This window comes from Xenopus laevis, chromosome 4L, assembly GCF_017654675.1.
Source record: "Xenopus laevis strain J_2021 chromosome 4L, Xenopus_laevis_v10.1, whole genome shotgun sequence".
NCBI classification, from domain to species: domain Eukaryota; kingdom Metazoa; phylum Chordata; class Amphibia; order Anura; family Pipidae; genus Xenopus; species Xenopus laevis.
The window spans coordinates 39,496,585-39,523,954 of NC_054377.1; the positions used below are offsets into that span (position 1 = coordinate 39,496,585).

A 27,370-nucleotide genomic window follows, 5' to 3' on the forward strand; every position below is an offset into this window, starting at 1 on the left:
AACAGTTAGACCTGTCACACTAGGGCAGGGACCACGATTTTCTGGTGCACAAAATGGGGAGAAATTTGAGAGGTGGGGAGTTGCCACGGCATAATGCACATGCATGGAAGTGACCACACACACACACACCCCCACACACACCCACACCCACCCACCCACAATTTTGTATCTTTTTCTAGCTGTATCTTTTTCTAGCAGTACATTTATGAAAGGCTTTAACAAAAAAAGAAACACAACAATCACCTTAAAATTAAAATGGAATGGCTAAGCTAATTAGCCCTTTCCACTTTCTTCTTGGTAAATAGAAATTCTCCCTGAGGTTTTGTGTTTGCCTGCTGCTAGACTGTAATGTAATTTTTTGATTGTGTTGTAGCTTTTGTTTTACTGGTTATATATCATTGCACAAGAGTTTCTCACAAATGAATGAACAATGAAAATGTTTAATAAAATTCTGAAATTTATTACAGTTGGATGACAGTGGTATGTACAGGTCTTTGTAGTTTCTTTATGTACCCACGAGGGGGCAATCACTTGTAGGTCTGAGGATACTGGTATTTTCTTCTGTATCTGCTGCAAAGGAAAAGTAAAAGAATGAATGCTACATTATACATACACACAATCTGAGCTCCATGCAATATTTCAGAATTCGTGTTACCTAAAGGGAGGATATGATGAAGTTACCAGTGCCTCATGTGTGACCTTTCCTACAGATTCACACAAAGATTTGAAGGGATACTATCATCAACATAAAAGTTTGTGGCATGGCAATTTAGCAGTGTTATAGTAATCAAATATACCAAGCAACATGTTTTTCCCTGCAGTGTAACCCAAAACCTCAAATGTACGTTTTATGTTGTTGTCAGTCTGTTGCTTTGCCACATACAGTTCTGGGTATAATTGCTTTTAATAATATTGTTTTACTCACAGTGATTTATATTTGTTGTGTTGCAATGTTATTTTTGGTAATTTGGTCCACAGAAGAGGAGACGCCAAAGAGGCAAAGTAACCCATACAGTATCACCTCTACATATAAAACGCCCATTGCGCTTCTCTTTTGGTATTTATCAGGAGCAATGACATTTTAGTTGTCACTGATTGATAAATACCTAGTCAGCAGTAACAGGGGCACTTTACCAACACCACTACTACAGTCAACTGTGTTGTAGTCCTTAAAGTGAATGGCAGCATAGGCAGTTTTGACCATTTCTCAATTCATAAGCACATTCTGGTGAAAGACTGTTCCTTATTTAAATGCAAATACCTGGCACTGATAATCACTGGTGATAAAACATTTGCATTTTGTAAGTGCCAGAAAATGTAGGTGAAAACAATTTCAAATTAATTACACCAGCAATTCACACTGAAACCAATGCAGAAGTATTGTCTCACATGTTCATAAATTAGGGAGGTTATTTATCAAGCTTGAGATTTTTTTTCTACCTCAATTAAACTCACAACTCAGGGGAAAAAACTCTTGATACCTCGAATTTATTGAGTTTTGAACAAAAATCACTGTAAAACACATGAAAATGATGGAAGGCAAAAAAACATTTATTTTTTTTGAGAAAACACAGCTGTATCTATCTATAAATAAAAATAACCCCCTATATGTGCTTAGTCCCCTTCAGCCCATTGCCTTTAAGAGAGCAGTGTAGCAGTAATGAAACACTGAGCTCCTCAGTTGAATAAGCTGAATCCTTTAGAAAAGGTGTCATGGACAGTTATACTGTTACATGCCCATTGTTCTGAGGCCAGGTTGAACACACAAAGCAAGGTTGGGGTGGTAGTGAACCACCTGATATCTGTCAGTGGTTATGAATGAAGTTCTTTTTCTTTTTCAATTTGTTTTTATTGAAGTTTTAAATAAACATTCAGATATATAAATGAACGAATGAAGTTCTAATGAAATCATTTTGTATGTTTTACTAGCACTATTTTGTATTCTGAAATCTAATTAGATTTCACATCTTTGGATAGTATCATTTCTCATTTACTGTAGATGTCAACAACATCGTTTACAGCTACCAAAGGAAGCTAGTGGTATATTTAAGTTGAGGATTCTACTAAGAGATAGAACTACAGTATCTTATTTTAAAGCAGGTAGCTGTGAAAACTTACTGAGAGCTAAAAAAAAAATGGAATCCACTTGTGGCATACAAGGCTAAACAAACTATGATCAGCAAAATGGGTCCTTGAATCTAGAATAATAGGTTTATCTATCCCATTTAATTAGCAAGCATACCATCTGTTAGGTCAACTTCTGATTCTTCTGCATTGAGGAAAGGAAGAGTGATGCCCATTGCCTTTCGGAGTCCGGCAATGCTGACAATATCCCCTGGCTGTACCTGCTGAGCTAGCAACTTAAGATTGTCATTCACTCGCTCCGCTGGAAATACAAAATGGGAAATTTTTGAATATTGATAAATATTTATCTGATAATTCTAGACATTGTTGTATTAAGAAATACAGCATATCAGTCCTTCTCTTTTACACTACTTACATTACCTTAAGTAGCAGATGTCATTTAGGAAAAGCAAAGATGTGATTATGTGTTAACAATAAATATCCAAACAATTATAGTTGGAATTTGATGGACATGTCTTTTTATTTAAAGAAGAACTAAACCCTAAAAATTAATACGATGAGGTAAGTAAGATGCTCGACAGTGGGGGAGCAGTAGATGTGATCTATTTGGATTTTGCCTAAGCATTTGATACTGTGCCCCACAAAATACTGCTTTCTAAACGAAGGTCTGTTGGGCTTAAAGTAGTTTGCACATGGATTGGAAACTGGCTACAGGATCAGGTACAGAGGGTGGTTGTTAATGGTCATTCTCAGCTTGGAGCAAGGTTCTGAGTGGGGTCCACAGGACTCAGTATTGGGTCCACTTTTATTTAACTTGTTCATTAATGAGGGGAGGGTATTGTAAGTAATGTATCAGTGTTTGCAGATGACACAAAACTGTCCAAGATAGCTCATAGTACAAGTTGGTCTACTCTAGGGACTAGTCCAATTGCCATTTTGGAGTCAGGAAGGTTTTTTTTTCTCACTCTGAGGCAATTTGAAAAGCTTTAGATGGGTTTTTTTGTCTTCCTCTAGATCAACCAGCAGTTAGGCAGGTTAAATAGAGTCAAAAGGTTCAACTCGATGTACGTGTGTCTTTTTTTAACCTAACTTAATATGTATAAAAATACCATATTTTATATACTTAACTTATTGCACCAGCCTAAAGTTTAAGCTCGTCACAGGGGGCCACCATCTTGGAAAGGGTCTGTGACACTCGCATGCTCAGTGGGCTCTGAGCAGCTGTTGAGAAGCGAAGGTTAGGGGTTGTTGCGAATTATCATGCTGAATAAGAGATTGGCCTGTAATATAAGCGGATGCTACAGGGCTGCTTATTTAATTCTGATGCTAACCGTTCTGGTTTCTGAGCCGACATGTAGTAATTATCTCTATTAATTAATTACTAATCAGCCTCACATTTATATTCCATGTGTACTGTATACACATAGAAGTCGGTCCTTCAACTCAGTAAGCGACAGCAGCACAGAGCGTGTGCAGTGAATCAGCAGAAAAGAAGATGGGGGGGGCTACTAGGGCATCTTTGGAGACACAGATCTTTGCTGCTAAAGGGATGTGGTTACCTTGGGCTGGTATAGAAGTCCAAAACATAAGGTACAACATTTCTAGCCTACTTCTTTAGTTAGGCTTTAGTTTGTCTGATGGCTGTTGCAGAAGTATGTGAAGATACCTCACTGGAAGCCATTTCCAATTCACCTCATTTGGATATTTTAATACAAAGAGCTAATTTCTCTTGCTAAAAAGGCATTTAATCCTTTCCTAAAATCATCTGTTTCCAGTACATCTCATTCTGGAAAAGAAATCTACAGCTTCACAACTCTCAAACCCGCATCAGAGTTTATTAAATACAGTTATAGTGACTGTATCGCCCCTTAACACTGGCTCCCTTTATCAGCTTAGTAGTTTTGTCAGTAATGTTCATTTTGAGCACTGAAGACTGAAACTTTACTACATATGTAAGATGAAACCTTAACAGTGTTTTGTAAAGAGGAAGAATCCCCCTCCCCTCCATTGATTCCATATCCTTATTAATACTGCATGATTCCTTGCTGATCTTTACTGCCATTGCTTGCAACAACCTTATATTATGAATAACATAGCATGGACAAAGACCTTTTCAGTATGGGGGGGGGGGGTGCAGACTCCTCCACAAGGATCTCCATTGTCTCAGTTTTACAAACAAGGCAAGCCATATGTATCAAAAGGTTAGTATTTCCTTTAGTGTTACCTACCTGTACATAAAAGGACCCTTGTTAGTAGCATATTAAAGTCTTGTGTATAACACACAAAAGTATAAATCTATGACCTTTGGCCGTTTAGATGGCAATTAACTTCAACTCCTACGTAACTCCTCCTACGTAACAATAGAGGTAGCAGACCCTGTGGTCGCGCGCAGGGGGTGGCTCTGAGCGGCAGGGTCTGTTTCCTCTGTTGTGTTGCAATCGAGAGGGGGGGTTGGGTGTATCAGGGTGCGCACAGGGGTCCGTATGCATGCTGGGCCCTCCCAATATTTTTTTGGCGGGGGGGGGGGGGCGCAGAGCGCTGTTATGTCCTTGATACTGGTAACAGTAGCTCAGCAACAGCATATAGCCTGTAGTTTGACATCTATGCACTAAAGTTAACAGAATTCTGACTTCACAGTGCAACTGTAGACATACATACCAATCTGGAGTTCCTTTGCAGATGGTGCCAGCAGACAGACCATATTTGGAGGAGGCTTTGTACTTAAACGATCATACTGAACCTCCTGTAATTCTTGAAGGAGCCTTGTAGTCTCATCAAGCTTTTGTTGAATCTTTTCTGCTTCTGCAATGAAATTGGAGATTTTATTTTCAAAACCTCAGTGCTACCAAACACTTTGCTGCTGGGCTGTACATCACATCACTATTGCCCTGAAAATGTCACAGCAAAGTACACGTTTAGAATTATAATACACAAGTCATCAAAAACTTGAAAACATATATTTTACATGTTGCATCTATCCAATGACAAATTACAACTTGTATACAGCCTTGTGTCTTTAGTGTGATTTCCAATATTCTAAATATATTTTAGAAACAGGGTTTCATTTCCATAAGCCTTATGCAGTTAAAGTTATCTAATTCTAAACTGCTTTGTGGAATGGAAAGTATGTGGAATACCGAGGTCTCTAGACTATCACCCACCGATCATAGGTTGGTCTGATCACAAACCAGGATTTAAAACTGCGGAGTTAGGCTCAGTGAGGACTGACCTCAGCCTGCAGAAAACAATTGCAAATTGTCTCCAAATATCAATCTCTACATCATATTAAAAGCTGATTTAAAGGTGAACCACCCCTTAAAATGGGAATTAATCAAAGATGTTTTATTCTGAAATTTCAGTTTTTCTTTAATTAACTTCAATGACTAAGAAAAGTTAACACAATATATTTGTCTTTATTAAAACCATTCTTGTGACCTTTCTCAGGGACAAGCAAACATTAAGTTACCAAAACGTTGGATTTTAGAATAAATATTTATCTTTTTTTTCACAGGACCTAAGAGTGTGGCTAAATGTCTTTATATTATGGCATCATAATACAGGCACCCAGGCATTTAAGTGTAAAGAGTAGTCCCATTCAGGCTAGAGAGATAAATATACATACATGAAAACGTTCATACATTCAACTTATCTGTGTGCAGTTAAACAGGATACATACCTTCTGAGTCCAAGACTTCATCAAATATACCCAAACCAAACACGTTCTTCAGACAAGCAAACTGGTCTTGTGCATTGGTGAGCCCCTGCCTTCCTGAACATTTGCCAACAGTTTCCTTTAATAAAAAAAAAAAAACAAAAAAAAACCATTGAACAAAGAACATTGCTGTTAAGCACTTTATGCCTTTTGGAATAAAGACAAAATAAATTACAAGCAAATTAGATAAACTTACTGTACTCTTGTCCCTTTCTGTTCTTGAGTACTCTCCATCTGTGAAAGCATCAAGTATACAGTCTGCCATCCCGTAAGGTTTTTCAAGCGTGTTCTCTAAAAACTCCTGGATTCTATCAGTATACAAATAGCATTATTTTAAAATCAGAACAGAATTCATTAGTATACAAACAAGGTAGAATGATAGTATGCGAACAGAATGTTACCAGAAAAACTATTGTTAAAATAAATTACTCAGAGGGGGTCGGCGTCCAATTTGGGCGCGCCACATTCATTGTTTGGCGGCCCAGTTCAGGACTGTTTGCGGGTCGTTGGTTGGGGACCCCTGATTTAAGGGATCTAGGCTAAGAATACATGGGTGACTGTACACATTTATAATGCTACATTGACTCTCAGCGATATGCTGCATTGCCATGGTGGGTCAATTAAGTGCCCATGTGACCAGATTTGTAAGTGTTGCTTTGTCATGTTCTGGTTAGTAGCAATTCCTGACTCAAACACTATATACGGCATTCACTTCAACATTATTTCGGTCATGGTAGGGAATTACAGACTTTGTTGCTATTGCTTTGCGGGTGGCCAATAATCGGATTAATCTGATTAACAGGAGATTTTTTTTATTTATTTTTTTAAAACTACAGCCTATTTAAGTTTGCATGCATTTTAAATGACTTGGTATGCCAAAAAAACTATATAAGTAAAAAAAATGTGATAATATGATCACTTTCTGATGTAGAAATGTACATAGATTTTAAGACAGCTAAAGAACAAAGTTGAAGAATTACCTGAATGTTCCTTGAAGGCTAGGCTCTTCTCCATAGGTTGAGTAGATTAAATCAGAGTCATCTTTGCCGACATTTGCAAATGTTGAGTCATAGCATGGGGCATAGGATGTGAATGGCCCATAATTTAAGTACAACACTATGGATTAATTATGAAAACATATTTAACAAAATAATGCAAAATGCCTTGTAAAACTGAAGGACAAAAAATCAAGCTGTGCAGTTTAATTTTGAAACTTGAAATACCAGAACAGTTTCCACAATGTATTTAATAATCTTCAAAGGAATGTTATACTGATTGCTCAAGGTAGTGGGAACTTGGCCACAAACACGATGCAGCTGCTCACATGGATCATTTTGGCATATTTAGGGGAATACGAATGATTCAGTCACAAATCCTTTAGAACCTTGGTTGCTACTATTTTTATGACGAATAGGAACATAAACTGGCGTAATTAGCTCCTGTTTTTATGTTACTGTTCCTTGTGCTCACTCAAATCTACATCACAGCTACAGTAACTTTTTTTTTTAAGCTACAGTAACATTTTTGATGTTAAGCAGAGTAGCAATTTTAGTATTAGTACAATTTAATAAGAATTCTAGGACAGATTAAAACCCATGGTCAATGCTTATGCTCTAGAGGAGCTCATCAAAGTTTGCCAATATATGCATGCAATATAAAAAGATACAGCTTAAAAACATAAAAAAGCTGAAGGCTGCTAAGTGTTAAGACAGACAGTTAATTAAATGTAAGTATATTTCCCTGATTGGAGCTGCAAGCTCCTTTTCAGGAAAAAAATGCAGACCTTTCCTGATTTTACTTTACTGTGCATGTGTCAGTTCTAGGGATGCCTGGGAAAAATAAGTTAAATGGTGTCATGGTGGTTCTGCCTTGTGCAAGTGAAGATATAAAACCCTGCCCACCCCTCCACCCAGTACCAGCATTGTACAGGAAAAAAAATTTGATTGGGTTCACAGTAGGGGGAAGGGTGTATATTTTCCATGAATCCCAAGTTTCACAAGCGGGTTCAGGTGGGCTAAATGTGTTAGTATCTTGTTTAAAAAAAGAATATTTGTGGCAGAGAAGGTGACTTCTTGCATAACATTTTTGAAGGTTCAATGACAGCATTTACAGTTTTTTTCCTTTGACTAACCTGGAGTGACCTTGTTGCGTTTATCTTCTTTGAACCCCTGGAGTGAATTAACTCCTGCTTGCAGCCTGCCTGCTGTGGATCCAAGGATGCCATGCCCTGCTTCTGTAAAAATAAATACATTTTTAAAGAACTAAAATTCACCAAAAATAGGCTAGAAATGCCTCACATAATGTTTTAGTTTTTTACCTGCCCAAGACAACCACAACCCTCTAGCAATAGAGATCTTTGCCTCTGAAGATACCCCACTAGTTCCTTAGTTTTTTTCCCAATTCCCAGCACATGCTCTGTGCTAATGTCAGTTACCGGAGATTAGGGCAGACTCACAATATACTGTAGATATGTAATTCATAAAATTATTGCACGGTACATGGTTGATTGACATTACTTGACAGTATAGAAACACTTGCAGGTACGATTATCAATACATTATGGCGCACATTGTGGTTTCTATGGCTGATGTAAGCTCCCTTATTATTCAAGACAAACCTTAAGCTTAGCTTGTTAGCAGTAACTTTACTGAAAATTTGCAGTGCCACGGATAATCAAGACAAGATCCAAGATGAAGAGCTGCTGTGGACTACTGTTTGTATCATTACAGTTATCGAGATAATGGAACAACTGAGATTGTACAGCAAGTTTACAATATAAAAAAAAAAAAAAAAGTTTTTCATATGACTTAGGCTGTAGTTCGCCATTAGTAGTACTATCTACCCATTGCACAGGATTAATGCACCATAAATCTCTCTAAACTCACAGGACAGGTGAACTCTACTCTTAAATTTGCAGTACAGTTTTGGTTTCCAGTACACAAAAGTTACATTATGGGGATTGAGGGGGAACATAGGCAGATTAAAGCTGCAGATTCAGTCCCTTCAGATGGAGTCAGCAGCTAGTTAACCCATGTATGGACCTAATATCTGGAAAACATCATCCCGATATCTATAGGACAAATTTGAAAATCCTGTTAGGTAGGGTCCTCTCTCAAGGGGCCTTCATAGATGCCCAGAAAATATAATAAAATAGGCTACAAAAATGTTTTCATTCTCTGATCACAGTTGCTTACATTATAAAAATGCATTAGAATCAGGAAAGATTTTAATAGAGGTATGTGAACACTTTTCTGGAAACCGGTCATCTAGAAAACTCCCAACGACAGGTGTAACTACTCACCCTGGTGGGCTAGTAGGCTGGATGGGACGCCCTTCGTGCCTCTGGAGGGGACACCTCAACATGACCTAACATTTCAGCCTTCTGCACAACATTTTCAAAGCATGCCATTTAAACATTTTTTGATGCTTTTATGGAGCCGTATATGCAGCAGTTACATACCAGCAGGATACAGGTCTCCAGGACTTAGAAGTGCAAGTGTAGTAGTCCCATCCGACTTTCTTCTCTCAAATTCGAACTGCAACAGAATTAGTACAATACAGAAAAGCCAAAGTAACTATTGACAAATTACACTAAAATAAATTGATCTGCTACAAAATAAATTTGAAGTTGACAAAACCAGATTTTCAATTCCTTGTTTCACTTTTAGGATTACACAACTTTCTTATTCTCTTGAGATTGTAGTTATCCTTTCAGATATTAACCCTTTAACTGCCAAGAACATAGGTACTACGTTCTTGCAGGAAAAACCACCAACTGCCATGCACGTAGACTTAAAGGAGAAGGAAATCCAGTCGACGCAAAAACCCTCCCCCCCTCCCGTGTGTTGCCCATCCTCCCCCCTGGCCTACCTGTCCCGCTGGGCAAATGCCCCTAACTTGTTACTTACCCTTCTGCGCAGGTTCAGTCTATGGAGTTCACCGACGCCATCTTCGTCCAAGCGATCTTCTTCCTGCTTTGACCAGCGCATGCGCAGTAGGAGCATTTCGCCGGTACGATCTACTGCACATGCGCCAAAAGTCACAAAGTGAAATCGGAAAACTTTGTGACTTTTGGCGCATGCGCAGTAGATCCGTACCAGCGAAATGCTCCTACTGCGCATGCGCCAAAACGCCGGTCAAAGCAGGAAGAAGATTGCGTGGAAGAAGATGGTGCCGGTGAACTCCGTGGACTGGACCGGAGCAGAAGGGTAAGTAACAAGTTAGGGGCATTTGCCCAGCGGGACAGGTAGGCCAGGGGGGAGGATGGACAACACACGGGAGGGGGGGAGGGTTTTTGCGCCGACTGGATTTCCTTCGCCTTTAAGTCTATTAGAAAATCATGTAAACTTGTTTTGCTTCCAGCAAGGATTCATTATATCTTAGTTTGGATCAAGTACAATGTACTGTTTTTATTAGAACAGAGAAAAAGGAAAAATTTTAAAAAATTGGGATTATTTGGATAAAATGGACTCTATGGGAGACAGTTTTTCCATTATTCAGAGCTATCTGGATAACGGGTTTCCAGATAATGGATCCTAGTTTCACACAATTCATAGATATACTAGGGCAAACTGAAGATTATGTACTCATGTATTCACAACAACAGGTGTGCAAATGTAAAATTAGACCGTGCTCACCTGGCTATTTACCACTCTCTTTGAGAGCTTGCCAAATGACTCCTTGATTATCTGGTCAATTTGCTCTTGCTCCTTCTCAGTTGCTGCTTCACTTTGCTTCTGTTTGTCTTCCTGCAAATCTTTTTCTTTTCTGAAAAGAAATTTCATATCAGAATATAAAGAAATAATGCACGATAGAGGCATCTTATTGTATGGCTTCTTATTGCATATTTCTGTGTTTTGACCCCACAAAAAATGCAGTCAATTTGTTGATTTTTCAGTAGCTGAATATGCGCTGACTTCATTTTGGGGCCTCTAAATGCCAGATACTTTGGTAAACCTATGCACCATGGGCACCAAACTGTTCAGTGGACCCCATGCAATCATATTTAGGGTGCTTTTTCTTGGTACATAATGATTCATGGGCGATATGATGCTGGAAATTTGAAGCTTTGAGGCAATTTTCAGATATTTCACCAAAACCGACAATTTTGGGAAAGCCTTGCGACTCGTTTGGAGTAGAAAGGCATGGGTACCCATTTTAGATTCGGTAGAATGTGTACTTTCCAAAAATATATGGTTTTGGGGGGGTAAACCTATTCTTCTGTGTTTTTACCCCACAAAAAATGCAGTCAATGTGTTGATTTTTTCATTAGCTGAAGTTACCCACAGGACTATTTTTATGCGCTAACTTCATTTTGGGGCCTCTAAATGCTAGATACTTTGCTAAACCTATGCATATTGGGCACCAAACTGTTCAGTGGACCCCTGGCAATCATATTTAGGGTGCGTTTTCTTGGTACGTAATGATTCGTGGGCAATATGGTGTTGGAAAGTTGATGCTTTGAGGCAATTTTCAGATATTTCACCAAAACCGATAATTTTGGAAAAGCCTTGCGACTTGGTAGTTTGGAACAGAAAGGCATGGGTACCCATTTTAGATTGGGTAGAATGTGTACTTTCCAAAAATATATGGTTTTGGGGGGGGGTAAACATATATTTCTGTGTTTTTACCCCACAAAAAATGCAGTCAACGTGTTGATTTTTCAGTAGCTGAAGTAAAGTCCTGGACAATTTGGATGTGCTAACTTCATATTGGGGTCTGTAAATGCCAGATAAATTGGTAAACTTATGCACAATGGTCATCAAACTGTTCAGAGGACCCCTGACAATCATATTCAGGGTGCTTTTTCTTGGTACCTATTACAGTGTGGGATATGCAGAGTAGCAAAATAAAACCTTTGAAGTGATTTTTCAGAATTTTGATACATTTTTATAAAAACCACTACGTTCAGACAAGCTTTGATGTTTGGTAATTAGGAGTAGAGAGACATAGTTACCCATTTTGGAATCAGGAGAATGTGTACTTTTCAAAAATATATGGGTTTCTGGGGTAAACCTAATGTTTCAGGATTTTGTGGCCTTGGAATCTAAAGTATGCCATTTTCTGTCTTCTGCTTTCAAAATTCGGTAATATACTGCCGGGAGTTTTTGCTGTACAGAAGTCCTAAATCTGCCTAAAACTATACTTATCTGGTATTGGCACGTTCGAGAGATATGAGGCTTTCCAAATCAGTTGGATTTTCATTCGTAAAATGAAATATTTTTCTGGTATAAATTCATATATTGTGAAAAATAGAAATTTTTCATTTTTTTTTTTTTTTATTTAGCATTATAAATCTTTTTGCAGAGGTGGAAATACATGAAAACTCAGGCAGATTTAGAAAGCTCAGTTTCTCCTGAAAAAAAAACAATGTATAGTTTTCCTAGGTAAACTATAGGTTTCCCCTCAGAAAATGCCCCTAAAGTGAGAGAGCACAAATGTTTAAAAAATGGCTGGCATTTCGCGTAACCAAAATGTGAAATTCTGCTGGCGGTTAAAGGTTGAGTTGTGTTTTCTCACAAAATCAAGTTTTAGGGGGGGAAATGGAGAATTTTTAGAGATTTATTAGTTAGAAAAGCACAAAGTTTCCACTACATTTTAGAAGCTACACACCCAGATGTAACCCTTAAAATGGCAAGGACTGTAGAATATGCATTCTGTGGATAAAGGGTTCTACATTTAAGGGACACAAAACATATATTCTACAGCAGTGCTGTCCAATTTATATGGTACAGAGGGCCATGGTGGAGGGCGGATAATGGAAGCCAAGTGTTAGCCACTCCCTGTTTTTAGACCACACCCACTTTAAACCACACCCATGTTACCGCAAGACCATGTCCACATTGATAGCACACTAACAAAAACAGATAGTTGGTGCTCACTGGGGAAATGGTAATGCAGGACAGGGGGGCGCTAATTGAAGCCTAGGTTGCCAAACTATGTTGGCCCGGCAGGGATGCCACCTACATGTGAAAAAAGTTAAGTCCTATTAAGACATACCCTTAAATCCATATGCCTCCTCCTCCCCTGTGTATAATACAGTACCCCAGCATATGATTAAACACCTTAGGGGCCCCTAACAGGCAAAGTATGGCACACACAGGGAGAATAGGGAGGCAGAACAGAGCAGGAGACAGGGAAACCTATCAGGACCACTCTAAAATGTACTACATACAGTGACACAGTGCTGGTGCCCCATTAGCATTTTGAATAAGATGTGAACAGGTGAACAATGTGGGCAGTTGCAGTCTGGGTCTCAAGTGTGAACAGTACAGGTCTTTAGGGGTGTGAACAATAGAGGTGTCACAAGTGTGAACAATACAGGTGATTACAGTGTGAATTTGAGTTTTAAACAATACAGTTGATCTGTGTAGTGATACCTTTTAAAGTTTACAAATGGTAAGCAGAGACAGCAGGCAGACTTTGATGTGGAGGGCCACATAAATGGGGGTCACGGGCCACATGCGGCCCGCCAGTTGGACAGCCCTGTTCTACAGCATTTCCTACTAGGGAGCAGTGGGTGGTTTTAACAACTGCTCCCGAGGAAGCACTATTGGATGTTGAGGGTGAAGGGGATATTGGGATTTTTTTTTTATTCATTCCTTTTGATTTCAGGGCATTTTAACTTTCAAATAAATACATTTGTTTAGGTCTCCTACTTTGTGAAGCGGAAAGAGATGACCAACAAATCAATGGATAGTAGTGACAGAGCTTAACTATATGGCAGCCTGGAGGCTACAGACTCAGTTTTGTTCTCTATACAAGTTTACAGTAAATAACTACATATTTTGCACTTTGACTCTGTTTTATGTGGGGGTTTGTTTAAAGGGCACATACCACCTAAAAATAGTCTGTTCGGGGAAAATACCCAAGCTTTTTTGGCCCGAAACCCAGTGTGAGTACATAAATTTACATGGGGTTCTTTTTATGATTGTTCAAGCTGAAAAGCTCAAGTAATCACAAATAGGCTCCATAAAGAACAAGTGCTACAGTTCATTCATTATATGCATGAGTGTGACGTGGGATTGGTGTAGCACCCCCCAGTTCTATGTCACATTTGCCCAAACTCTGGTGGGGAAAAATGTTCTCAGTGATAGGTGCCTTTTAAGTTTGTTCATAAGAGGCCATACCTTTTCTGATCTTTCACAGGGCTTCTGAAAGTGGCCACTTCATCTGTATCCATTGATTCATCTTTCTGTGGTTCCTGTGTTCCATCCCCACTAACCTGCGGATCCCATTTGTCTTTCTCCTTACCGCTGTTTTGTAGATCAGACATGAACTCTATACTCTGCTTTAGGCTCTGAATTCTCTCCTGAAAGTAAAAAAAAAACAAAAAAAACAAACTACAAACTACTTGAACAACATGTACACAATGAATTCTCACGAACATTTAACTCCCTTCTAGTACCACTACAATCTGGCTTCCGCTCCCCCCAATTCCACAGAAACAGCACTTTTTAAAGTAGTTAAAGGGAATCTGTCGTCATTTAAATATTTTTTTTTTTTGCATTTTTATAAAAAACACACATCCATAAACACTGTCTGGCAAATAAAATGTTAATCCACAAATCCATGCATAAGTTATTTTAGTTTGTATTTTGTCATGCGGGCTTCCATTTCTGCTCATTACACATTCATCCTGTGCTGCTCTAACAGCAGGCACAGCATTACCTGTGTGCTTGGAGGCAGCCACTCTGTAATGAAAAGCCAGGTCGCACTACGACATGAGAATCTAGCTGTACACTCCCCCTCCCCTCTCTGCCCATGCGTGTGATGTTTGGAGGAGAGAGGTCACATGGTTTGAAGGGAAGCAATTACTTTCACTTTCCTATGTCCTGCTCTACAGCTGCACTAGCAGCCCCTCCTCCCACAGACACTATCAAAGCTCCTGCCGTTCTGTAAGTTTGTTCTCTGCATTCCTTTGGAGGGGGGAACTTTCTCTCCTTGCTGCCTTCCTAGTTAGTTTTACTGGTTACTAGATGAGGTAAAGGAGCTGTGAGTTCCCTCTGCTATCCACCTCACACAGACCTTGCTCCTTTCCTGCCTGCAATACTTCTTTTTTCATTAACTACTTACTGCCTCCTTTTCATGAGCTATTTTAACCCTTCCTAGACTTCCTCTGGTTTTCAAGTATGTCCTCCTTATTTTATCCTTTTTTTCTATTCCCTGTCATCAGTCCTGGGAGTGTACTCCTGTGTTTCTGCCATTCATTTTTGTGTAAACAAATATAATAAACTATCTAAATAAAATATTTTTTCCAGTGCCCAAAATGAATTGTGTATGTATATATATATATATATATATATATATATATATATATATATATATATATATATATATATATATATATATGTGTATGTATGTGTGTATGTATGTATGTGTGTATGTATGTATGTATGTATGTATGTATGTATGTATGTATGTATGTATGTATGTATGTATGTATGTATGTATGTATGTATATATATATATATATATATATATATATATATATATATATATATATATATATTTTTGAAACGTAAGTGGGGGCAGTGATCACAGGACTATCTTATTCCAGTCCTTCTGAAGTGGTGTCAGTGGGAGCTTATCTTGATACCTGCCTATTGTTCAATTGACAGGCTCAGCAGACAAGGCTCTATTTACATTACAGCAGCTTGTAGGAGGGAGGGGTAATGACATCACTCCAACTTGCAGTGCAGCAGTAAAGTGTGACTGAAGTTTATCAGAGCACAAGTCACATGACCTGAGGGCAGCTGGGAAATGTCAAAATGTCTAGCCCCATAGCAAATTTTAAAATTAGATATAAAAAATCCATTTCTTGTTTTGAAAAACCGATTTTAATGCAGGATTTTGCTGTAGTAGCACTATTAACTGATACATTTTGTAAAAAAACATGTTTTTCTACGACAGTATCCCTTTAACTACTTACTGCTTAAACTCTCTTGATCTATCTGTATCTTTGACACTGTCAATCATTTTTTCTTGCTGAATGAACAGTCATTAAAACTACTAACTTGTTCAAAGCTTTGCAGTTTAGTAGTTCTCAGAATGTGTAAAGATATGGTTTTTAGGAGACAGCATACTTTTTTTTTTTTTGCAGTTATTCATATGAAAAAAGCAATGTGTTTTTAATTAGTGGAAATGTAAGCCTTGAAATTTGTATGTGCAAGGTTTTTTTTAGGGTCTCTACATGCCATATAAAAAAAAATAAACATATGCATCAAACTGGCATCATATTGCTCAGTAGACCCCTGGCATTTATATTAGGATGTTTCACCTCAGTATCTAATGACACGTGGAGGATTACACGCTGCAAAGTGGAAGCTTTGAGGTGATTTTCAGAAATGTTATTGAAACTGGTAACTTTGGGAAAGCTTTACGGTTTGGTAGTTTCAAATAGAAAAAACATATTACTAATTTTGGATTCAGCAATAATGTTTACTTCCCAAAATATATATGTTTTACTGGAGTGAACTGTTTTTGTGGCTTTACATAAAATTAGGAAAGAATCACAGTTTAGAAGTGTTAAATCACACATTCACAGAGGAAACTCCCTCGCCCCGAAAATACCACTACACAGTAAAATAAAAATGGCACATGCACTGTATAATGTACAATTACTATAAAAAAAAAAAAAAAACTATTAATGCATTCTATGTACCCTATTATCTTGTCAACACAATGGGTTACTTTTACATGTTGTCAGTTCTACTTAGTCAAATAATTACCTGGCTTAAAATTTTTATTCCAGAATTTAACAGCTTCTTTGCAGCTCTGTAATAAATGGTTCCAGGTTTGTTGTAAATCATGGCGTTGTGACAGATCTGCTTGAAGTTTTCCTGAAAGGATATTCATTGTAAAACAGAAAGCATCACAATTAACTGGCATTAAGAAGACAGGAATTTATTCCTTAAGAGATTAAAGTAAAGGTTATCTCAGAGTATTCTGTACTATATATACCAAATAATCAAAAACAATTTATTATATATGTCTAGATTTATTCTTCGTTTTTGAAGGTGAACTCCACAAAAACATAATTTAAGCTTTTTGAAAAGTAAACAATTTCAAGCAACTTTGCAATATACATCATTTAAAAAATATGTAACATACGATATATGATTTTTAATGGTTTCTGACAGTTCCCTAAGCCTAGCCCCCTGCTCTCCTGCTGATGTCTCTGAGTAGGGTTCAAATTACCCCAGCAACCATGCCTTGATTAGAATAAGATACTGGAATATGAAAGGGCTGAATAGCTAGAAGAGTCATGAAGTAGCAGCAATAATAAATTTGTAGCCTCACAGAGCACTTGTTTTAGCCCCATTTGAAAGCTGGAAAGAGTTAGAAGGCAAATGTTTCGGAAGTAAAAACAGCAGTTAGAGCTCACTCTATTAAATCTCCTGTCTCTCTACATGCAGATTTTGTTTTTATTGGAATCAGTTATTTGAGTGAGCTCTAATACATCTGCTACGAAAGGGAGACCCCCCCCCATCAGATATATTAGATCATTCTTCAGAGACCCAACTGCTGATTGAAGACAGAATGAAGAGAAACAGATGCTGAGAGGAAGTGAAGATAAATTTGATTATTTCAGAAACAATGCAGAATTTTTTAATTGATTGTATTTAGAAAGTTTCTTACTTCAGTATGTCGAAGCTTACATAAAATGTTCATTTTCGCGATAGTTTCCCTTAAGCTGTGTGTTAGAGACAGGAGCTGAATAGTCACCTAAGTGTTCTCTAAGTGACACATTTAGTGCAAGCTAAATTATTATCCCGAAGGTAGAAAAAGGAGCTCAAGATCTGTAGAGATACTCCTGCCAGTTAAAGGGGACCCGTCACCCAGACATAAAAATCTGTATAATAAAAGTCCTTTCCAAATAAGACACAAAACCCAAATAATTTTTTTTCATTAAAATATCCATCTTTGTAATAAATGCATTTAAAGATTTCAGCTGTCAATCATATATTGCCTGTCCCTCCTCGATGCCTTAGATGATCCAATACTACATGTATACAAGAGCACTGACATCAAGCCTGAACACTGTTTACACTCATTTTCAGTCTGATTATCAACAAGAGCAGCAGTGTAACCTAAGGCAGTACTACACAGAGAAAGAGTTCCAGCAGAATGGCACAACATTTGCAATTTGCAGTTTATCATAGCCAATGTTTTTATGTTTATGTGGTCCGTACCTTAAACTCCTCTATTGACCGATACTCGCAGTTTCGAATCTTTTCCTTCATTGTGCTGAAATCCATTGGATTTTTAATTATCAAGGAGTAACCAGGGGCAATGAAATCTGTGACCGGAAAGGAGAAGAAAGCTCCAGGATCTTTTCTGCATGAAAATAATAACAGCTGATTTAAACATTCACAGCCTGCACATCATACATATTCATAGACATACACACTGACATACAGAATAATGAAACAGTATTTTGCATTTAAAAAAATATTAATGGGCTGGGTATAACACTTTTTTGTCCACTAAAGAACTATACATCATTAGAAAGGGGTACTATGCTTAAATAGTGGAAAATAAAAAAAAAAAGTATTTTTATCTAATTGCATGCACAATATAAGGTCACAAAAGAAAACATGTTTTGGCAGGAACATGCACTTGGCAGAAGCATGTGGGGAAGTATGTGGGGAAAATATGCCAGCCATAAGCAATATGCAAATCTTTACAATTTCATATATTTTAGTCACCTTTTATTAAGTAAAAAACAGAATGAAAACAATAGCCATAACTGTTACAGTAATAAAAGTTATTGTAATATTTCTTTGATGTTGAGAATTTTTAAAAAATCAAGTGACAAAGTTTACCAGGAAAAATAAAACAGGCTATCCCTGGAAACCGAGAACAGCAGGCAATCACAAGGCAATATATACTTCAGACATTGAGCTCGAAGTATATAGACGCGACGTTTCTTCTTGCCGAACGACCGATTTTAGGGAAGCCCGACCAATCCTTCGAAATTATCGTGCGGTTAGTGGGGTTCGAACGATCGTACATCTTACGATTTTTCGCCTGACATCGGTCAGGAAATTGATCGGCCAGGTCAAAAAATCTTTGTCAGTCCCAGTGCAATCTATCTATGTTTGCAGGGCCAAGCAGGCAGCTCCCCTTTGTTTTCCTGGCAAATTGGTCTTTTTAGTTGATGGTAAATTCGTACGATCGTACAATCGTTCTGAGAAGATCGTGGTCTCACGATCAGGAACTGATCTTTTAAAAATCTCAACATCTATGGCCAGCTTTACTCTTATGACTTATCTCAGGAAGTTCACAAAATCGATCTTTGCAAAGGATAATGTCCATACATACAAACATCCAAATGCTTTGCCATCCAGTGTGTACAAATTGCGATGAACAACACCACAAGTTGTTTTCGCCTTTTTTCTCTTTAATAACATTAGCATTTACCTCTGCAGTTGTCTGACCAATTGATTTAGCGCTTCTTGCAGTGGAGTTTGCTCTTCTACATAAAAATACGAAAACCATATATAAATTAAAGGATTATTAACTATTATTAATTTACACTGCTGTTTAACACAGGCACATTAAAAAGACGTTATAATTTGTCAATTTTTTAATAAAGACCAAAGCAAAACTATGATTACAATGTTTGGAACTAGGGATGCACCGAATCCAGGATTCGGTTTGGGGTTTGGCCAAATCCTTCTGACCAGCTGAACCGAATCTGCATATGCAAATTAGGGCTGGGGAGGGAAATTGCGTGTCACAAAACAAGGAATTAAAACATTTTTCCCCTCCCACCCCTAATTTGCATATGCAAATTAGGGTTCGGATTCGGTTCGGTATTTGGCCAAATCTTTCACTAAGGATTCGGCCCAATCCAAAATAGTGGATTCGGTGCATCCCTACTTGGAACTGCTCTGTCTGGTGAGGATACTGACAAATGGAAACATAATGATTACTTAGCATAAAGATATGCAAATAAATGGAAAGCAAATACAAACTAAAGCAACAGAAAAGGCATAATTTAATAAGATGGGTCAAAGGGCAATTACAGGCACAAAAGGAAATGTTTTCCCCAGAGTTAGCGATTTTTGTTCAGATATCTTTCTGGGAGGAAGTCGGACAGAGCCCATACACAGGCAAACAGGCCCTCTATAAGTCAAGAAAGTCTGCCTCCGTGTGCCTTTCCTACGCTCCTGTGCGTCCCATACTGTGCCTTCCCTACGCTCCCTGTGTGTCATACTCTGCCTTCCATATGCTCCCTGTGTGCCATACTCTGCCTGTGTTGGACAGCATTGGCTTAGAAGAATTATTTACCTTCTGGCTTTGAAAGAGAGGAATCTGGCACAGTAACAGCAGGAATATCCCCACCTAAAGATGAATGCGTCTTTTGTTCTTTATTTGCTGCATTTTCATTTCTATCTTTCTTCTTTTTATCGTCCTAAATGAAACAGATACAAAAAAAATAAGACATAAAAAAAAAAGAACAAAAATCTGAAAATACTAACACTAAAAAAACCAAATTTATCTAATCTTACACAGGACATTTAGAGAACAGTGTTGAATCAATTAGCTTAAAGATCAGTTGCTTAAAGGAGACCATAGTTGTTGACTAGTTAGTCCAAAGTTTAAGGTGTCAGATTTTATTCAGCTGTCAGCAGGTGACAAACACTTCAATAGGCCTTAATAGCCATGTTATCATTATACAAGTTGAAGGGTGGCCAAACATTTGCTCATGCCACAATTACTATCTTCTTTGTCTAGGTTTTAATTTGTGAATAAAAATGCAACTGTGCATTAACATTTGCAAATATATGTTTAAATTCCAGCAGCAGTTTACTACATTTCACTTACTAGTTTACTACATTTAACTAGTTATGTAATGTGGAAAAGGGGTGACCAAATCTTTGCATTTTACTCTGTGAAATAACTGAAAGCAAAGGAAAACAGATTATGTAAAAATACATGCTGCTTTAAAACTAATGAAATAGAACCTTTTTCTTCTTCTTTTCCTCATTAGGTACTAAAACTTTTTCAGTCTTCTTCTTTTTCTTCTTCTTTTTCTCCTTGTGTTTGTCATGATCAGACTTATCCTCATGAAAGCCCTGCAGCAGAGCTGTGGCACGTGCTGTCGACAACTCTTTCACTTCTCCAGTGCCAACCTTCAGTACAAGCTTTAATGGTTTTTCTACATATTCTACAAAAGAGGACATAAACATTATTAAAAAATTGCCTAATGAAAGAAGCAGTAATTCTAAATATACATTATGTCAAATCATTTTTGGGGGTTTATATCCCCTTTAAGATAGAACTGTTGGTCTTTGGAAAATCATGGACTGCACAGGAAAAAAAGGTGAAAGTTGATATAGCTGGAGAACATGGATTAAACAGAATCTGTCAAACATGATTCACCGGATGAAAGAGGCGAAATATTGTGTGCTGTGTGGGAAACAAGTAATAGGGTTGAGCCCCTATCCTTACTGAGTAGTGCCACTGATAATGGTTTTAGTTATGGACAAATTAGTCCTAGTAGGCGTGGTTAAACTATGCATCCCAGTAAAGTAGCTTTCCAGAATCCGTGCAGAGATTTGCTATCACTGGATTAAAGTCAGCAGAGGTCACAATCAATTTTGGAAAAGAAGAAGAATTTAAATTTCAATCATCCCCCTGAGCTACTTTTTATTTCTGGGAAGACTGGTAATGCATGTTATCTAAATATATATTTTTACCTGGTTGAAAAAACACAGATTTGTGGAGCAAATCTACACAGCCAGAGGCTTCCCCTCTAAATTTACCAATACCTGGACACAGCGCAGACCACCCTATAAATTGGGTCCGTGCAAGGAAACTCAAGTAATACACTAGGTATTTCCTAGGAGGAACGAGGGCGAGAATGAAAAAAGATGGTGATACTTACAAACATGAACATATGCTTATAGATACCCAAGAAATTATAGTGTGCTACAACTTATTTAAAATGTTTCCTCTTAAGTGAACAATATTCTTATTTTGCCACACATTACTTACCTGCCCTTCTCCCCCTCCTACACCTTCTAAACCTTTCTTATGCTTTCTCTCCTTTCTTATCTTTTTTTAGCTTATTCTTACTCCCCATATTATGTTTTCCCAATGGGTTTATGAAAAATTTCCAGCACAATGCTTTGTAAGCAAAAACCTGCATTCTAACCTTTGTAAAATTTGAATGGCTGTGTACTGGATTTATAAATAAACATTTTAAAAAAAAATTATTTACACATATACATATTTACAGTATTTTATTTAAAGGAGAATGAGCACCTAAAAATTAATATGGTTAAAAATTCCATATGTCACATACTTAACTTATTGTACAAGACTTAGGTTTCAGCATCTCAATAGCAGCAATGATCCAGGATTTCAAACTTGTCACAGGGGGGGGGGGGTCACCATCCTGGACACTTACATGTTCAGTGTGCTCGGAGCAGCTATGAAAAGTTAAGCTTAGGGGCTGTTGAAAAATTATCAAGCAGAAAATGAGGCTTGCCTGTAATATAAGCTGATGCTGCAAGGCCGATTATTAAATTCAAATGCGTTTCAGAGCTGACGTGGTAATTATCTGTATTAAAGGAACAGGAACTAAAAATTATTAATTTTAAAATCCATTCTATACCTATCTAAAAATACATCTACCCTGCACAGTATTTCTTATTCCAAATGCTTTATGTGAAAATACCATTAAAAAAGTTCTCTTCCTGTTCTCAACAAAAGGCTATAGGGCGACTTCAGTTGTGACCCTACATGCACGCTGCACATCACCTCCAGACCTCCTCAAACCGCAAGCCAGTTGCTGCAGCTTTATTTAGTATTTTTTGACCCTTGTGTTTAAACTCAGTGGGGCTTATTTATTAACACATCGCATCGCATAATTGGATGCAAAAGAGTGCCAGCGCCTTCACCAGCGCGAACGCAAGTATATTTGCGTGATACTGCGCATTGAACAGAGCTTTTGTGATGGGTTTGGTTATGCACATTGCGCAAAAGTTTGGGCAATGAAGTAGCAAACAAAGCCGTGTGTGAGAGGGGCGTGGCTACAGTGCGAACGGTTTGCAGTTGTTGCTAAAATTGTGTCCATACGTGCGCATTAGTGCGCCAGGAAAACAGCACATATATTTTACTACTGGCTACTCACTCTCTAAAATCTAAATCCTACTAAAAGTTAATTTAAATGTGAACAACTCCAATGTGCACATCTGAAAAAGTTTCAGTAAAACCTCAAGAGTTATTAGCCAACCTGATTAACAAATTAAACATACATGACAGATTGAAGTGAAAGTACTAAGAACTCATCAGTTCCAGAGCCGGGCAACACTTGACAGGCGCCCTAGGCAACCTGGGCCGACGCGGCGCCGGCTGAACGTGCGCAAGTTGACGCCGGTGTGCATGTGCAAGTTGACGCTGGCGTGCAGGAAGACGGAGAGAGAGGGGACTGGACATGGGGTAGGCGACAGAGCAGGTACGTGCCTGTCGCCATTGGCACGTGCCTACTCTGCCTACCCCTATTTACGGCCCTGTTGGCTGCCCTTCAAATGTAGTCATTGTCAAATACTAATTACAACTTTTTTTCTCAAGTATTTCAGGAAACTACACTGTTGGAGCTTGTAATAACTTTAATGGAGGCATCGAGAATCTAAATTGCAGATGTACAAACTTTGGCGATACAAGGGCATCTCTGCAACAAAATAACTGTGAAAGTCGTTTCATAGGTTAAACACAAGAAAAACATTAAATTGCTGCAAATACAACATAGATATATACAATATACATGTCAGGAGGAAAGGCACAGCAAAGAAAATCCATTATGGCATGAAAGAAACACTAGTTACCAGCTTACAAAAAAAAAATATGGGGTTGTTCACCTTTGAGTTAACTTGGAGTATGATGTAGAGTGATATTCTGAGACAATTTGCTATTGGTTTTCCTTTTTTATTATTTGTGGTTTTAGAGTTATTTAGCGTTTTGTTCAGCAACTCTCCAGTATGTAGTTTCAGCAACCTGGTTGCTAGGGTTTCAATTACCCTAGCAACCATGCATTGATTTGAATAAGAGACTGGAATATGAATAGGAGAGGGTCTGAATAGAAAGATAAGTGATAAAAAGGTAACAATAACAATACAGTTGTAGCCTTACAGAGGATTAGCTTTTAGATTGGGTCAGTGACCCCCCATTCGAAAGAGTCAGAAGAAAAAGGCAAATAATTGAAAAACTATAAGAAATAAAGAATGTAGACCAATTGAAAAGGTGGTTAGAATTGGCCGTTCTATAACATACTAAACGTTAACTTAAATGTTAGCTGGGTCAGATGTAAATTGCCAATAAAACAATGCACTTCCAGTTATGCCACTGTCTCTTCCCAAGAATCCCATTTTAACTCAAAGCCACAATTGAGTGCACTTCAATGAAACATGGCAAAAACTGTTCGGGTTGACCGGGACGCCTTGAACAACAGTCTTTCCTTATACCTGGATTCATTTGTTGGAAAAAATTGACAATTCAATCGTGCGGCAGGCAAATACTTGGGCACCACTGCCTTCCATATTGCCAGGCCGCAACAAAGGAAATGATTTGTTTCACAGTATCACTCCATACTGCGATAGCATAAAGAAATGCGGATGCACGAAATAAACACAACAAAAAGGTTCGTGACTATTAAGAACAAGCTAATCTTTTAAACAAATCTTACCGGCTCCTCGTACATCCCCTTTCCCCTCATATCCATGTTTTTCCCCTTTGTGCTTCTTATGTTTTTTCCCCATTGCGAGCGCCAGTCTTCAAAGAACGGTCGCTACTAGTTCCAAGATGCTAATAGGCCTCGGGTGACGTCACGAACGTGTGACGTTTAGCCGCGGAGTACGTCTCTGACTCTAACACGTGACGTTCGGCGCCTTCTTCAAGTTGCTCTAAAAACAGAATAGGCGTGAGATCAGGTCTTAGTGGTTAGCCGGGGATGCCTGTAGAAGAATGTTTGATTAAAGTCAGTGCCACAAGCGCCTCTGAGTATTATTTGGCTGGGCTGGGTAGCATTAGTAATGCTGGAGGCTGCGGATCTACGGAACTTGCTGCACTCTGTAAGGCGTGTGCCCTTAATATTATGGAGTTATTGGAGCCTGCTTATATGTGGATTTTTTTTGGTGTATGGTTGCTAAGTTTTGAGGTGTGTGCTTTTTTTTTTTTTTGAAGGGCGTAGGGTGGTGACTGGAGATTTTTTTTTACCAATAAATCCCTTTTGTGTAGGGGTTACTGTCAGTGCAGGATGTCTGGGGTGGTAGCTCCTCCTCTTCCCTGTCTCCACCTCCGTTTCTCAGTTTGGTTAAAGGACCAGTAACATCAAATTTTTTTTTTACAAAATTCGTTAGTATACATCGAAAAAAAACCACCAACACAAATTAAACTTTAAAATAGCAAAGCCTTTATTAAGAAATAACTTACCGAAACTCCACTTCCGGGCCTCTTCAGAAAAGGCGACATGGCGACCATCCATCCTGCGGTGCTTGATTTCTTCTCCTGGCTATTGTAGTGACAGCATGTGAAGTAGTCCGATTTACAGCTTTGCCTGCCGAACTGGTGCTTTTGAATGGTCCTTTATTTGGCAACTTTCAGTGACTCAATGGACGCGCTGCCCTCCTCTCCCTTGCTACACATCATGCGGACTCGGGCAGGCAAATCGCTTCTCCCCGGTGTGGGTTTGCAGGATCCTCTGCAGCTCGTCCCAGTGTGTGAATCTGTTGCCCGCAGAAAAGCCAGTTGCAGACAAGGGCCGCTTCCCGGTGTAGCAGCGCAGGTGCACTTTTAGATGCGACTGAAGTGTCCCAGTCCTGCTGCACTATAGTCCGTGCCAGTTCCTCAGGGCTCCCGTGGGCATACAAGGGCCAGGTGTGGAAGGAGCCCAGACGGACCTGTTGCACAGACATCTCGGGGTACACTGGCTCTCTGGTGCGGTCCGGTTCTTCCCTAGAACTGACGGAGTCTGTGGTCTGGTGCCCCATTGCTGTTGGAGGAAAGGGCAGGAGGGAAAGAACTTGCGGTATCCAGACTGTCCCCCGGCTCCTCCGGATCCCCCCACAGAAGAAACACTAAACTTTGTCCCCGGACCCCAGGTAATAGAACCCTGAACGGGCCAGTTCCGCAGGGGAGTGGTGGGGGCAAGAGTGGGGCCAAGCCCTAAAAGTCTGCTGCCTCTCTGTCTCGCTCCTCATGCTGGGACACACCATTCCCGGCGCCCCCCATCCGCTCAGCGGCTGCTCCCTATAGCCAGCCATTCTCAGAGCTTTGTGGCTGTCCCAGCAGCCTTGGGATACAGACTATAGTGCAGCAGGACTGGGACACTTCAGTCGCATCTAAAAGTGCACCTGCGCTGCTACACCGGGAAGCGGCCCTTGTCTGCAACTGGCTTTTCTGCGGGCAACAGATTGACACACTGGGACGAGCTGCAGAGGATCGGACTCCTTCACATGCTGTCACTGCAATAGCCAGGAGAAGAAATCAAGCGCCGCAGGATGGATGGTCGCCGTGTCGCCTTTTCTGAAGAGGACCGGAAGTGGAGTTTCGGTAATTTATTTGTTAATAAAGGCTTTGCTATTTTAAAGTTTAATTTGTGTTGGTGTTTTTTTTTCGATGTATAGTAACGAATTTTGTAAAAAAAAAAAATTGATGTTACTGGTCCTTTAAAAAGCCTGCGAGTGGAGACACCTTACTAACGTTGCTAACTATGGCCTGCCAAGTCGGAGTGGCAACACGCGGCATCCTCAAAAAAGGGAGGGATGCTGCACTGACAAGACGCAAAAGGGATTTATCGATAAGAAAATCTCCCTTATGCGGTCTGCCAACCTGTCAGTGCAGGACGCCTGGGGAAGTCCCAAAGCTGTCTAAATCCAGGGTGGGAACTGAAACTATGTACATTTTGCTGAACAAAAAGATAACTAACTAGGGTGCTCCCGCTGCTTGCAGCACCTTCCTGCTAAATTCTGACTTGTCCCTGTGTTAAGGGTTCAATCTATAAAATCTTGCAAAAGTATGCAAAAATGTCCAAGTGGCTGCTTTGCAAATGTTCTCAGGAGATACATTGTGGTAGAATGCCCATGTTGTACTAATCTTTCTAGTGGAATGTGCCTTTGGATGTGCTGGAGGGCATACCCATGATTTATTGTAAGCCATACGAATTGTAGCCACAATTCACCTGCCAATTAAACGTTTGGATGTATTCTCTTATTTTTGTGACCATTATGTAGGATGAAAAGCGGTTCCAACTTCCTAACACTTTGACTTGTTCATATATTGCTTTAGTGATCTGACAGAGTCTAGTGTCGTGATATCTACATTTCCCGGCGGTGTTGACCAAAAGGGATTTATCGATAAGAAAATCTTATGCGGTCTGCCAACCTGTCAGTGCAGGACGTCTGGGGAAGTCCCAAAGCTGTCTAAATCCAGGGTGGGAACTGAAACTATGTACATTTTGCTGAACAAAAAGATAACTAACTAGGGTGCTCCCGCTGCTTGCAGCACCTTCCTGCTAAATTCTGACTTGTCCCTGTGTTAAGGGTTCAATCTATAAAATCT

The 27,370-nt window shown here is 39.0% G+C and overlaps 1 protein-coding gene across 1 annotated transcript; it reads right to left on the reverse strand.

Moving 5' to 3' along the window:
- Positions 1-439: 439 nt before the first annotated feature.
- Positions 440-24,626, reverse strand: brd7.L (bromodomain containing 7 L homeolog). Its single transcript, NM_001089123.1, is given in 16 exon segments — positions 440-570; positions 2,243-2,386; positions 4,744-4,887; positions 5,762-5,876; positions 5,994-6,105; positions 6,778-6,913; positions 7,929-8,030; positions 9,258-9,333; positions 10,435-10,564; positions 13,927-14,108; positions 16,528-16,638; positions 17,992-18,136; positions 19,223-19,277; positions 20,096-20,219; positions 20,773-20,975; positions 24,498-24,626. Coding segments are annotated over 16 exon segments (1,917 nt in total). The 5' UTR covers positions 24,571-24,626; the 3' UTR covers positions 440-505.
- Between the last annotated feature and the right edge of the window lie 2,744 nt (positions 24,627-27,370).